The sequence below is a fragment of the Trichechus manatus genome, unplaced genomic scaffold (assembly GCF_000243295.1).
Source record: "Trichechus manatus latirostris isolate Lorelei unplaced genomic scaffold, TriManLat1.0 scaffold00216, whole genome shotgun sequence".
In the NCBI taxonomy this organism is placed as follows: Eukaryota; Metazoa; Chordata; class Mammalia; order Sirenia; family Trichechidae; genus Trichechus; species Trichechus manatus.
This window is the reverse complement of record NW_004444152.1, coordinates 2,702,446-2,716,795: the sequence shown is the minus strand read 5'-3', so window position 1 is coordinate 2,716,795 and position 14,350 is coordinate 2,702,446. Positions and strand designations below refer to the sequence as shown.

The 14,350-nt window shown below is 41.2% G+C and overlaps 1 protein-coding gene across 5 annotated transcripts in view; it reads right to left on the bottom strand.

The window, feature by feature from the left end:
• Positions 1 to 1,083, bottom strand: part of LOC101352937 (zinc finger protein 227) — an 83,025-nt gene extending 81,942 nt beyond the window's left edge. For 4 of the 5 annotated variants that reach the window (XM_023742714.1, XM_023742717.1, XM_023742718.1 and 1 more), the window contains exons 1-2: positions 1,054 to 1,068; positions 32 to 158 (exon numbers count right to left, since the gene is read on the bottom strand). In XM_023742714.1, the coding sequence (XP_023598482.1) occupies positions 32 to 158; positions 1,054 to 1,068 (142 nt within the window). Of the gene's footprint in view, positions 1 to 31; positions 159 to 1,053 lie in introns of all 5 variants that reach the window. The other variant, XM_023742713.1, reaches the window with a different exon arrangement.
• Between the last annotated feature and the right edge of the window lie 13,267 nt (positions 1,084 to 14,350).

Below are 14,350 nucleotides of genomic sequence, written 5' to 3'. Positions count from 1 at the left end.
ACAAAGACCCTCAGAGGGTGCCTATCCTCACCCACTGAGACCAGGTTCCTGAAATTTTCCACCATCACATCTTGGTACAGCTTCCTCTGGGCAGGATCCAGCAGCTCCAGCTCCTCCTCAGTGAAGGCCACAGCCACATCCTTGAATGTCACTGCTTCCTACAACAAACACAGACAACCTAAATCTTACAACCAACATCCACTAGAAAAGGGACAGCCTGAAGTCTTCTTAAAACCTACAGGACATAGTAGAACTGTCCCATAGGGTTTCCAAGTCTATAATCTTTACAGAAGCAGACTGCCACATCCTTCTCCCCTGAAGCAGCTGCTGGGTTTGAACCACCGATCTTTTGGTTAACTACTGAGTGCTAACCACTAAGCAACCAGGGCTCCTTTTTCTTAAAACCAAACAATAATTTAGCTTAACTGGTAAAGAGTGTCTGCCTTGAGCATGGTGCTCTTTTAAGATCTATCTATATGGGATCAAGTTAACAACAGCAACACAAAAGATTAGATAGAACACTAAGGGGGCAGTGAGTTTATGGTAACTGGAAAGAAACAACTCAGAAAAGGAAGGTGAGAATGGCTGCAGAACTCGAAGAATGTAATCAATGTCACTGAATTGTACATGTGAAACTGTTGAACTGGTGTATGCTCTGCTGTGTCTACTCTCAACAACAACAAAAAAAATTAATGATTAAAAAATGAATGTTACATAATGTTAAATGAAAAGAGCATAGTTTAAAATTTTTATCTGTATTATGAATATATAAATATGAATATATATAATGAAGAGATTATAAAAATATAAAAGCAACTAATTAGTAACCAAGGTAGTAGTAAAGCAGGTTTTTTTTCATTGCTATTAATTTTCTACTCTTACTTGTGAAATAAAAACAACAAAAGAAAACTTAAATGGACAAAACAAGCACCCAGCACAACCAACAGGTCCTCAAATGCCTTGACTCGCCTGAATTCTTCTAAAGAAAGGAAGTGTCCAATATCTGAGTACTAACATGGCATTTTAACAGCAAGAAAGAAAAGCCCTACTCACCCTGAACGTGGTCATTTTTTCCCTCCTTCTAGGGAAGCAGAGAGTCCTAGGAGGCAGAACTAGGAAAGAAAAAGAAATCAATGGAAACTAGTCAAGTACGTCACTAACCCATGTGGGCGCTCCTTGGGAATTAGCGAAGGGGTCCCATGCTCAGGTGGCTACAGCTGCACATGGTTTGATGAGCAAAGCAGAGCATGGATAATAGTTACCCTTTACCCCTTTCAGTAATACTTCAGCAAACAATCTGTCCAACCACATATACTAGCTTCATCGCCAGTATGCCTCATAGCTCCCAGGCAGTAATGCTTATCCTGCGAATGGTATAAATTGAGACGATATATTTAAGAGTAGGCTCTGAAGCCAGTATGTGTGGGTTGAAATCCTGGTATAGCTGTTCACTAGCTGTGTCATCTTGGGCAAATTATGAACACTTCTGCGCCTCAATCCCGTCATCTGCAAAGGAGGGAGAATAACAGTACCAACCTTATGGGATTTTCTTTGTTTTTTGGAGAAAAACTTAGAATACTGCCAGTGTTTCTTATTTCTTTCCAACTGTAGAAAAGCAGACAATATTATGTAGTTTGAAATTATCCTTGTTCATGTGATTTCTACCAATAGGATGTTACAAGATACTCGGGAATTCAGAGGATTTGCTCTGTCACGTTAAAGTCTCTTGTAACTTTTGAAAAACCTCTAGTTGTCTTCCTTCATAGTTTGTTACCTTGACAACAATATATAAACTGACATGGAAATTTTTTTATAAAAGGTATAAAAACGCGTGACGTTTCACTTCAAGCAGGAAATGCCTTTTTGACACGCATGCATGGAGGTAAGAAAAACAAAGAAAAATAGTAACACCCAAGGTTCTGCAATAAAAATAGATTAATAATCTACATTGTTGTTGGTTGCCGTCCAGTCAGTTCTGACTCATAGCACCCCCACGTGTGCGGAGTGAAACTGCTCCACAGGGTTTTCAAGCCTATGACCTTCCCTAAGCAATGGCTTCTAAGGTACCTGTGGGTGGGTTTGAACTGTCAGCCATTCAGCTAATAGTAGAGCACTTCGCCATCTGCACCATCCAGGGACTATCTATGTATGTATATATGTATGTATATTTCATACCTCATTTAAACTAGCAAGACAGGATTCGGAGTCCATATACTATAAATAAGTAAATAAATGAGTGAGACGGGAAAGCTCCTCCTACAGAAGAAAACAAACTAATAAACGTAGAATGAAAGACAGAAACTCATGAATGGATGCTAAAAAATGATGAAAGTCTGATGACAAATAAGATACGTACATAGTCTCAAAGTATCTCCCCACAAGACACTAAAAAGCTAGTCACTTTATACTGGCAAAATCTGACAGACTTTACCTTAACCAAGAGAACAAAGTTGAGACCATCAACACTGGGACAAACGGACATCAGTAGATTCCTCTTACGATGCACTGAGAATGAGGTCACACCACTTCTGTAGTAACCCTGTTAATAATGCATAGCCTGAATCTAATCATTTGAAACCCTGCTGGCACAATGGTTAAGAGCTATGGCTGCTAACCAAAAGGCTGACCGTTCGAATCCACCAGCCGCTCCTTGAAAACCCTGTGGGGCAGTTCTACTCTGTCCTACAGGGTCGCTATGAGTTGGAATCAACTCAACAGCCATGGGTATGGTATGGGTATGAATCTAATCATAAATAAATGACAAACTGAAAAAGAGGGACCTTCTACAAAATAACTTGCCTATATTCAAAAAATGTCGAGGAAAAAACCAGAAAGAATGGCTGAGAAATCATTCTAGATTAAAGACAACTGAAGAAACATAAAAACTACGAGAAGGAGGGAAACACTGCTTAGGGGGCACTGAGCTTCTGTTAAGGATGATGAAAAAATTTGGAAATGGATACTGATGATGGTTCAACAACATGATGAGCATAATGAATGTTACTGAATTTTACATGCATAGAATGTGGATACAGCAAATGTTTTGTTACATATATATTTAATACAACTTAAAATTTTTTAAAACTAAGCACAATACGTATCATTGGACTGGATCCTGAACTGGAAGAAAAACTGCTCTCAAAGATTTTAGTGAGAAAACCAAACAAATGAAAATATGGACTGTAGATTATATAACAATATGCTACCAGTGTAATTAATTTTACTTTGATTCTTATCTTATGGTTATTTAAAAGAATGTTCCTGTTCTTAGGAAACATACACTTAACTACTTAGGGGCAAAGAGGTACCATGTCTCTTGTTTACTCTCAAATGGTTCAGGAAAAAAAAAAAAAGTATAGGCATAAGCTGTGAAAGGAAAAAAAAAACAGATAAAGTGAAAAAGAGTGACAGTCTACTAAATAACTTGCCTATACTCTTCAAAAATGTCAAGAAAACCACCTAAAAAGGCTGAGGAATCATTCTACATTAAAGGAGACCAGAGAAACATGAAAATTAAGTGCAATGCATATCTTTCTGTGAAAGGGGAAACGCCCTAGCTCTGACACCTAATAGTGACAGCAGCTAGAACTTGGTGTTTTCAACTGATCAACAAAAATCAGACAGGGCCATGTAGTGATCATGGCAAACAAGAAAATACAAGACCATAATCATGTAACACAAAGACATTCTACAATGACAAAAATAGCCAAACAGGTGCCTCTTCTGGCCAACATAAGTGACTACTACTTCTTTACCAAGGGCAATTTATCTCACTGTTTCTCCTACCTCCTAGAAAAAATTATAGTACCCAATTATTGCATTGTTCCTGCTTCTTGAAAGCATCCAATCCAGGATAAATTTCAGTGCCTAAAACTCTCCCTAACTCCGCCAACCCAAGCTAAAATCCTATAACCAGGCCCTGCTAATAGCCTCTTTCCAAGACACCTCATGATTCCTTGGGATCCCTTGCTGCAGAAAGCTAAAAAAAAAAAAAAAAGGTCTATGATTACAGATATATTCCTAGTGGTATATGGCTGATGGTCATCAACAGAGCAAATAGGCAAAACATAAATAACTGAATCTGGGTAGAGTATAGGAGAATTCCATACACTAATGCTCAACTTTTCATTAAGTTTGAAATTATATAAAAAGTTAAATCAGGAAATGGTCATAGTCATAACAGTAATAACAATAATGGTGACGACAACGACTATGATAATATCTAAAATTAATGAACAGTAACTACTAGTGGATTCTCCCACTTCAGGTAGAAGTCCTCTTGTGCAATGCAAAGCAATGAATCAACTCCTCAAACTCTGGGAGAAATATTTCTTCATGACTTCTAATTTCTCCATTTTGACTCTATTATATTTGCCAGCTGCCTTTTGCTAACATCAGGATATTGCAAAGAGAACTGACAGTTGATAACATTTATTTAGGGGAGAAAAATCATCGGACCAAAGTAGGGCTCTGTAGTGTCTGTCTCAGTTTTATCTGAGATATGTGGCAGGGTCAGCTCTCTAGGCCTGAGTTTCCAAGCAAGACTCTTTCCTGAGCTTCTCAAACTTGAAGGTGTACTAGAATCACCTTGGGGATCTTGTTGACATGTAGATTCCTGGGTCCCATCCATGTCTGCTATTGTCAGCTGCCTTCAACTCAGCTCCCTGACTCACGGTGACCCTGGTTTACAACGGAACAAAACACTGCCCGGTCCTGTGCCAACCCCGTGATAGCTGGGGATCGGACTGTTGTGATCTGTAAAGTTTTCATTGGCTGCTTTTAGGAAGCAGATGACCAGGTCTTTCTTCTTAGTCAGTCTTAGTTTAGAAGCTCCACTGAAACCTGGTCAGCATCATAGTAACATACAAGCCTCCACTGACAGATGGAAGGATGAGTGGTGGCTGCACATGAAGTGTACGGGCTGGGAATCAAACTCAGGTCTCTCTCTCTCTCATGGAAGGGGAGAATTCTATCACTGAACCACTAATGCCTCAGGTCCCATCCAAAGAAATTCTAAATCAGAACGTCTTGGGTGGAGCTCAACGATGAGTATTTCTCTCAGGTGATGTCCACGCTGCTGGTTCATGGACGACAATTTGAGAAGCCTTGCAGTGTGCTATCATTCTCAAAGAAAACAGTCTATACTGAACAGAAATACACACAAAAATATAACCAAACAAGTATGCATTCAAATCTTAGCAATCGTTATCTTTACAACCTAAGGTTACGGATAATTAAAGTTTTTCTTTATATATTTATGTATCTTCTGAATTTTCTAGTGATTATATGTTACCTCTATATTTTTTGAAAAGAAATAAATGAGAAACTATCTGGCCAGTAGCCAAACGGTCACTCCCTCCAAGGAGTCACTCCCTTCATCTCTGTGCAGTGCTTTTTGAGAAGTCAGGGCTGGGGAAGAAAGCAGGCATAAGAGACCACAACTGGGTCTCCATTTTAGATAAATTAGTGACATCCTCGGGTACCCAGATGGAAGCAATACTCTCCTGCCTAAATAGAGATCCGGAAAGGTCCGAGTCAATCCAGCTTCCTGGGCTCACAGAAGCTCACTGCGAAATGGGGACTTCTCGGAGAATTATAGTAGTATTAATAGTAAAAACCACTGCTGAGCAGTTTTAAGCTTTTTACTTCTAATATCGTTTTTCCCACAACACCGTTATTAGACAGGTAATACCATCATTCTCCTTTTACAGAAGAGCAAACGAAGGCACAGAGACATTAAGTAACTCCTAGGCAGGGGAGGCGAGCAAACAGCCCGGGAGACCCTGAAAGCCGGTGATGCTCCACCACGGCCCACCCCAACCCGGTAATTTTCCAAACGCGAAGAAGCTCTGCCCAGGGGAAAGCAAATCACCGGCCTCGCGCTTCAAACCTCCACTCTCAGCCGCTCCTACTCTTTCTCCTCAAACGAAAATCCGACTAGCAATTAATCCCAGACGCACTTCGGGGAAATTCAGATGGGTCGTGGGAATCATCATAAGGAAAACATGGCCGCTACCTTGGCCTCCTGGGGCGGAAGTGCCTGAGACTACCCTGAGATCCTGGACTACACTTCCCAGAATTCCTCAGTTTTGCCCACCTAGAGCGGAAATGCTTGAGACTACACAGAGAACGCGCCTGAAGAAAACGTTTCACTATATCGGAGTACGTGAGACTACAACGAGCTCAGGCGTACGGTTCGCAAAACACGAAGAGCGGAAACGGCAGCAGTACCGCCCTCCTGGACTACAATTCCCCGACTGTCCAAGCGAAAATGAACAAAGCCGCGCCCTCTGATTGGAAGTACTCAAGTACTCTACTCTTAGCTCTAGGTTACACCTCCGAAAATCCCTGAGAAATTATCGAATTAAGGCCTTGCCATACGTGGATGTGCCGCTTTAGGAGCGCGTATATTTTATTAATTGAAAGACTGACAAGCTGAGCAGCACTTGAGACACGTTCAAGGGACTGAGCGACAAAAAGACCAGAGCATGCCACGAAGGGTTTCTGGTGTTAAAAATTCAAGGATATTGAAACGTAAGATTTATTCTGAGCAGTTATTCTATACGCATATTGTTGTTGTTCTTAGGTGCAGTAGCAACCCTATCTACAACAGAAGGAAACACTGCCCAATCCTGAGCCATTCTCTCAATCATTGCTGTGTTTGAGTCCATTGTTGGAGCTGCTGTGTAAAGCCATCTCATTGAGGGTCTTCCTCTCCTTCGCTGACCTCTAATTTACCAAGCAAGATGTCCTTCTCCAGGGACTGGCCCCTCCTAATAATATGTCCAAAGTAGTGAGACAAAATCTCGCTTTCCCTGTTTCCAAGGAACATTCTGGCTGTACTTCTTCCAAGACAGATTTGTTCGTTCTTCTGGCAGTCCATGGTATATTCAATATTCTTCACCAACACCATAATTCAAAGGCATCAATTTTTCTTTGCTCTTCCTTATTCATTGTCCAGCTTTCACATGCATATGAGGTGACTGAAAATACCATGGCTTGAATCAGAAGCACCTTAGTCCTCAAAGTGACATCTTTGATTTTTAACACTTCAAAGAGATCTTTTGCAGCAGATATGCCCAATGCCAATATGTCGTTTGATTTCTTGACTGCTGTTCCCATGGGCGTTGATTGTGGAGCCAAGTAAAATGAAATCTTTGACAACCTCAATATTTTCTATGTTTTTCATGATGTTGCTTATTGATTTGGTTGTGAAGATTTTTGTTTTCTTTATATTCAGGTGTAATCCATATCGAAAGCTATAGTCTTTCATCTTCATTAATAAGTGCTTGAAGTCCTCTTCACGTTCTAGAAGCAAGATTGTGTCATCTGCACATCACAGATTGCTAATGAGTCTTCCTTCAATCCTGATGCCGTATTCTTCTTCATATAGTCTGGCTTCTCTGATTATTTGCTCAACATACAGGTTGAATAAGTATGGTGAAAGGATACAACCCTGAAGCACACCTTTCCTGATTTTAAACCATGCAGTATCCTCTTGTTCTGTTGGAATGACTGACTCTTGGCTATGTACAGGTTCCACACGAGCACAATTAAATGTTCTGGAATTCCTATTCTTTGCAATGTTATCCATAATTTGTTATGATCCACACAGTAGGTATTTGTATAAGCCTTTGCATAGTCAATAAAACACAGCTAAACATCTTTCTGGTATTCTCTGCTTTCAGCCAAGATCCATCTGACATCAACAATGATATCCCTTGTTCCACGTCATCTTCTGAATCCAGCTTGAATTTCTGGCAGTTTTCTGTCCATGTTCTGCAGCGACAGTTTTTGAATCATCTTCAGCAACATTTTACTTGCGTGTGATATTAATGACGTTGTTCAATAATTTCCACATTCTGTTGGATCACTTTTCTTTGGAGTGGGCACAAATGTGGATCTCTTCCACATTTGTTGGTTGGCCAAGGTAGGTGTCTTCCAAATTTCTTGGCATAGACAACTGAGTACTTCCAGTGTTGCATCTATTTGTTGAAATATCTCAACTGGTATTTCATCGATCCCTGGAATCTTGTTTTTTGCCAGTGCATTCAGTGCAGCTTGGACTTCTTCCTTCAGTACCATCAGTTCTTGATCATATGCTACTTCCTGAAATGATTGAACACCAACCAATTCTTTTTGGTACAGTTACTCTGTACGTTCCTCTCATCTTCTTTTGATGCTTCCTGCATCATTCAATATTTTCCCCATAGAACCCTTCAATATTGTAAATTGAAGCTTCAATTTTTTTGTTCAGTTCTTTCAGCTTGAGAAGTGCTGAGCGTGTTCTTCCCTTTTCGTTTTCTAACTCCAGGTCTTTCCACATTTCATAATGATATTTTACTGTCTTCTTGAGCCGCCCTTCGAAATCTTCTGTTAGGCTCTGTTTTAGGCTGGGTTCTCTAGAGAAGCAAAACCAGTAAAACATGTAAATATATATATAGAGAGATTTATATCAAGGAAACAGCTCGTGATTGTAGAGGCTAGAATGTCCCAAGTCCATGGATCAGGGTAGAGGCCTCTCCCAATTCCTGCAGCTGCAGAAGCTGGCAAGTGCAAGATCAGCAGGTCAGAGAGCAGGGTTCCCGCTCACAGGCTGTGAAGATCAACGAATCCCAAGTTCAGCAGATAAGTTGACAGCTCAAGTCCCAAGAACTAGAGGTCAGACGAACAGGTGGCAGCCATAGGATCCAGAGCAAGCAAACAGCCAGAACATCTGCTTATATTCAGATGCAGGCCACAGCTCTAGGGAAACTCCCTTTCCACTGATTGGATACTCACAGCATATTCAATCATGGGAGTGATCACATATAAACACTGAGAATCATGGCCCAGCAAAGTTGATATACAATCTTAACTATCACAGTCCACCCCTTGTCAACTTGGCACATGTACAAATTTCTTTAAACCATACATAATCTCTGAATAAAGACAGTTAGAAAGTCATACTTGCACCTAACATGGTACAACTAACATGAGTACAATCGAAAATGCACTAGCCCCATTTACATCTTATATTTTATAAGTGAAGGAAACAAAAATATTTGATGCACACGTACAAAGCAGGAATACTCTTAACAATTACAATCCCCATTTCTGCAACTGGTCACGTGGCCATAACTGGTATTTAGAACAACCTTCTTCCACCACCCATTCCGTATTCCCTTTGCTGTCAGCAAGCATCTCGGCTGGTCATGATTCTTTGCCTGGTTTGGTGACCCTAACCTTCATCCTGAAGGGTCTGGGTCATTAGAAGTCATGTCGGAATTAGGTTGCTGTAGTTTTCTGTTGACTTTAATCACAGGGCATGGTAGTACTAAGAGATGCCCTAAGGAATCTCCTGCATTCCAGACGTACTCTTCTTTACCTCCATTATGTAATATCAATCCGATTTCCACTTGGTAACCAGGATCAATAACACAGCCATATGGTAACTCCCTTCTGTGCCTGTTGATCCAGAGAAATAAGGAGGTCCAAAGTGGCCAGCTGGCATTCTTAGCTTCCAGTTCAATGGAACCAGTGATGTGTCTCCAGGTGGCAGCATTCCTCCCTTTGGAACTAAGACCTCTATACTGGCAGAGCATAAAGTCGCAGGAACAGGAAGCAAAAATCTTGCAAGTGGGTCACTAGGGATAATAGTGAGTGGTGCCACTCCCATTTCCACTCCTTGATTCCTGGACCCATGAATCCTGGCTATGGGAGAAACAGCACCATATATTAGATGCTGGTTTAGAGCATATATAGCCTCCTGGAGAACACTGCCCCAACCCTGCAAGATATTGCCACTTAGCTGGCACCGTAACTGTGCCTTTAGAAGGCCATTCCATCATTCTATCAAGAGCTGCTTCAGGATGATGGGGAACATGATAAGACCAGTGAATTCCATGAGCATGGGCCCACTGCCACACTTCATTTGCTGGGAAGTGAGTCCTTTGATCTGAGGCAATCCTGTGAGGGATACAATGATGGTGGATAAGGCATTCTGTAAGTCCAAGGATGGTAGTTTTGGCAGAGAAGCGTTGTGTGCAGGGAAGGCAAATCCATATCCAGTGTAAGTGTCTATTCCAGTAAGAACAAAACGCTGCCCTTTCCATGATGGAATTGGCCCAATGTAATCAACTTGCACCAGGTTACTGGCCAGTCACCTTAAGGGTTGGTGCTGTATCAGGCACTCAGTGTTGGTCTCTGCTGCTGGCAGATTGGGCACTCAGCAGTGGCTGTACCAAGTCGACCTTGGTGAGTGGAAGTCCATGTTGCTGGGCCCCTGCATAACCTCCATCCCTGCCACCATGGCCACTTTGTTCATGAGACCTTTGAGCAATGAGAGAAGTAGCTAGGGAAAGAGGATGACTGGTTTCCATAGAACACGTCATCCTATCCACTTCATTGTTAAAATTCTCCTCTGCTGAGGTCACCCTTTGGTGAGCATTCACATGAAACACGAATATCTTTACTTCTTTGGCCCATTCCAAGAGGTCTATCCACATACCTCTTCCCCATAAATCCGTGTCTCCAGTTTTCCAATCGTGTTCCTTCCAAGTCCCTGACCATCCAGCCAAACCATTGGCCACAGCCCATGAATCAGTATACAATTGCACGTCTGGCCATTTCTCCTTCCAAGCAAAGTGAACAACTCAATAACTAAAGGTAGTGCATAAATTAGACCCTGAACTGGGAGAGAAATCTTTAAAGAAGACTTATTTTGGGACAAGAGAATAAATTTAAATATGGATTTTGAATTAGATAACAGTATGTTATCTATTATGTTACCTACTATTATCTTAAGAGATGACAGCATTAACTATTTTTATCTAGTATAACATTTAAAAGCACCTAGTATTTTATGCGGAGCCCTGGTGGTGCACTGGGTAAGTGTTCTGCTGTTAACCAAAAGGTTGGCAGTTCATATCTACCAGTTGCTCCTTGGAAACCCTATGGGGCAATTCTACTCTGTCCCACAGGGTCGCTATGAGTCGGAATCGACTTGACGGCAACAGGTTTGGTTTTTTGTGTTTTAGTATTTTATGCTAGAGTGTGAAAGGACATCATACATGAAGAAAGCAATAAGTTATTAAAAAGACAGGAAAGAAGAAGACCAAAATGGTTTTCAGAAGACACTCTAAAACTTGCTCTTGAACATTGAGTAGCTAAAGCAAATGGCAGAAATTATGAAGTAAAAGAGCTGAACAGAAGATTTCAAAGGGCAGTTCAAGAAGACAAAGTAAAGTTTTATAATGACATGTGCAAAGACCTGGAGTTAAAAAACCAAAAGAGAACAACACATTCAGCATTTCTCAAGCTGAAAGAACTGAAGAAAAACTTCAAGCCTTGAGTTGCAATAATGAAGAATTCTATGGGCAAAATACTGAACGACGCAGGAAGCATCAAAAGAAGACTGAAGGAATGCACAGAGCCACTCTACCAAAAAGAGTTGGTCGACGTTCGGTCATTTCAGGAGGTAGCATATGATCAAGAATCGATGGATTTGTCATGAACTGTGTCACCTCAAAATACCTGTCAATTTGGCTAGGCCATAATTCCCAGTATTGTGTGATTGTCCATCATTTTGTCATCTGATGTGATATTCCTATGTGTTGTAAATCCTATCTCTATGATGATAAGGAGGTGGGATTAGTGGCAGTTATGTTGACCCAGTCTACAAGATTAATCTACAATTTAAGCCAACCTCTTTCGAGACATAAAAGGGAGAAGCGAGCAGACAGGGTGACTTCATACCACCAAGAAAGCAGCACCAAGAGCACATTTGCACCTGAGGTTCCTGCACACAGAAGCTCCTAGACCAAGGGAAGATTGATAATAAGGACCTTCCCTCAGAGCTGACAGAGACAGAAAGCCTTCCCCTGGAGCTGGCACTCTAAATTTGGACTTCTAGCCTACTAGAATGAGAAAATAAAATTCTCTTAGTTAAAGTAATCCACTTGTGGTATTTCTGTTATAGCAGCATTAGATGATTAAGACGGAATTGAAGGAAGAAGTCCAAGCTGCACTGAAGGCACTGGTGAAAAACAAGGCTCCAGGAATTGGCAGAATGCCAGTTGAGATGTTTCAACAAATGGATGCAGCACTGGAAGTGCTCACTTGTCCACGCCAAGAAATTTCAAAGACATCTACCTGGCCAACTGACTGGAAAAGATCCATATTTATGGCTATTCCAAAGAAAGGTGATCCAACTAAATATGGAAATTATCGAAAAATATCATTAATATCACACACAAGTAAAATTTTAGTGAAGACCATTCAAAAGCGGTTGCAGCAGTACATTGACAGGGAACTGCCAGAAATTCAAGCCAGATTCAGAAGAGGATGTGGAACCAGGGATATCACTACTGATGTCAGATGGATCCTGGCTGAAAGCAGAGAATACCAGAAAGATGTTTACCTGTGTTTTATTGACTATGCAAAGACATTCGACTGTGTGAATCATAACAAATTATGGATAACATTGCAAATAATGGGAATTCCAGAACACTTAATTGTGCTCCTGAGTAAACTGTGCATAGATCAAGAGGCAGTTGTTTGAAGAAAATAAGGGGATACTGTGTGGTTTAAAGTCAGGAAGGGTGTGCGTCAGGGTTGTATACTTTCCCTATACTTATTCAATCTGTATGCTGAGCAAATAATCTGAGAAACTGGACTATATGAGGAAGAACAGGGCATCAGGACTGGAGGCTCTTTAACAACCTGCGATATGCAGATGACACAACCTTTCTTGCTGAAATTGAAGACTGCTTGAAGCACTTACTGATGAAGATCAAAGACCACAGCCTTCAGTATAGATTACACCTCAATATAAAGAAAACAAAAATCCTCACAACTGGACCAATAAGCAATATCATGATAAACGGAGAAAAGATTGAAGTTATCAAGGATTTCATTTTACTTGGATCCACAATCAACACCCATGGAAGCAGCAGTCAAGAAATCAAAATATGCATTGCACTGGGAAAATCTGCTGCAAAAGATCTCTTTAAAGTGTTGAAAAGCAAAGATATCACTTTGAGGACTACAGTGCACCTGACCCAAGCCGTAGTGTTTTCAATCACCTCATATGCATGCGAAAGCTGGGCAATGAATAAGGAAGACCGAAGAAGAATTGATGCCTTTGAGTTGTGGTGTTGGCGAAAAATACTGAATATACTGTGGACTGCCAAAAGAACAAACAACTCTGTTGGAAGAAGTACAGCCAGAATGCTCCTTAGAAGTGAAGATGATGAGACTTCATCTCACATACTTTGGACATGTTATCAGGAGGGACCAGTCCCTGGAGAAGGACATCATGCTTAATAAAGTGGTGCATCAGAGAAAAAGAGGAAGATCCTCAACCAGATGGACTGACACAGTGGCTGCAACAATGGTTTCAAGCATAACAATGATTGTGAGGATGAAGCAGGACCAGCCAGTGTTTCATTCTGTTGCACATAGGGTCGCTATGAGTCCGAACTGACTGGACGGCACCTAACAACAAAAGTATTTTATGCTATGACAAATTGGTGGTTTAATGGTAGAATTCCTGCCTTGCAAGCGGGAGACCTGGGTTTGATTTCCAGGAAATTCACCTCATGCACAGCTACCACCCTATGATGCTGAGTAAGTTTTAGGGCCCTTCCAGACTGACTAAAAAGAAAGGCCTGGCAATCTACTTCTGAAAGTCAGCCAATGAAAACCCTGTGGATCACAAGCGAATGTTGTAAGAACCACAATCAGGGAAATGGCACAGGACCAGGCAGTGTTTCTTTTTGTTGTGCATAGGGTCACTATGAGTTGGCGCCAACTCTAAGGCAGCTAACAACAATATATTATGTTAAAACCTTATAACCAGCCCCTCCTGACTCTTACAAAGCCATCCCATGACATCCTGCTTTGAGTGGGCTTTCCTGTTGCAGCAAGCTAAGTAATCTGTCTTTGGTTACAGGTGGCGAGGTTTCCATACCTGTGGGCCTGGAAGGTGGTGTGTCTGCCCAGGGCCGGAGGAGCCTACACCCAGAACCCAGAGAGCACAGGCAACACACAGAGTCTGAGGGCAGACGGTCTGGGAAGAACAGAGGGTTATTTTCAAGCCTTGAGAAGTATTGTAATGTGTTTCGCTGAGTTTTGGACTTGCATGGTTCCCATTATTCCTTCTTTCCCTCCAACTTCTCCCATTTGTCATTGAAATGTCTACTTTATGCATGTTCCACCATTATACTCTAGAATAACTTGCATTCTAGATTTCACAGGTTCATAGATGAGGAGGAATTTTGTCCACCCAGGATGGAATACGCCTAAAATCTCATCCATGTTTGATTTAGACAATTCAAAAGGTGAGATTTTGGACTTGGAGTTGATTTAA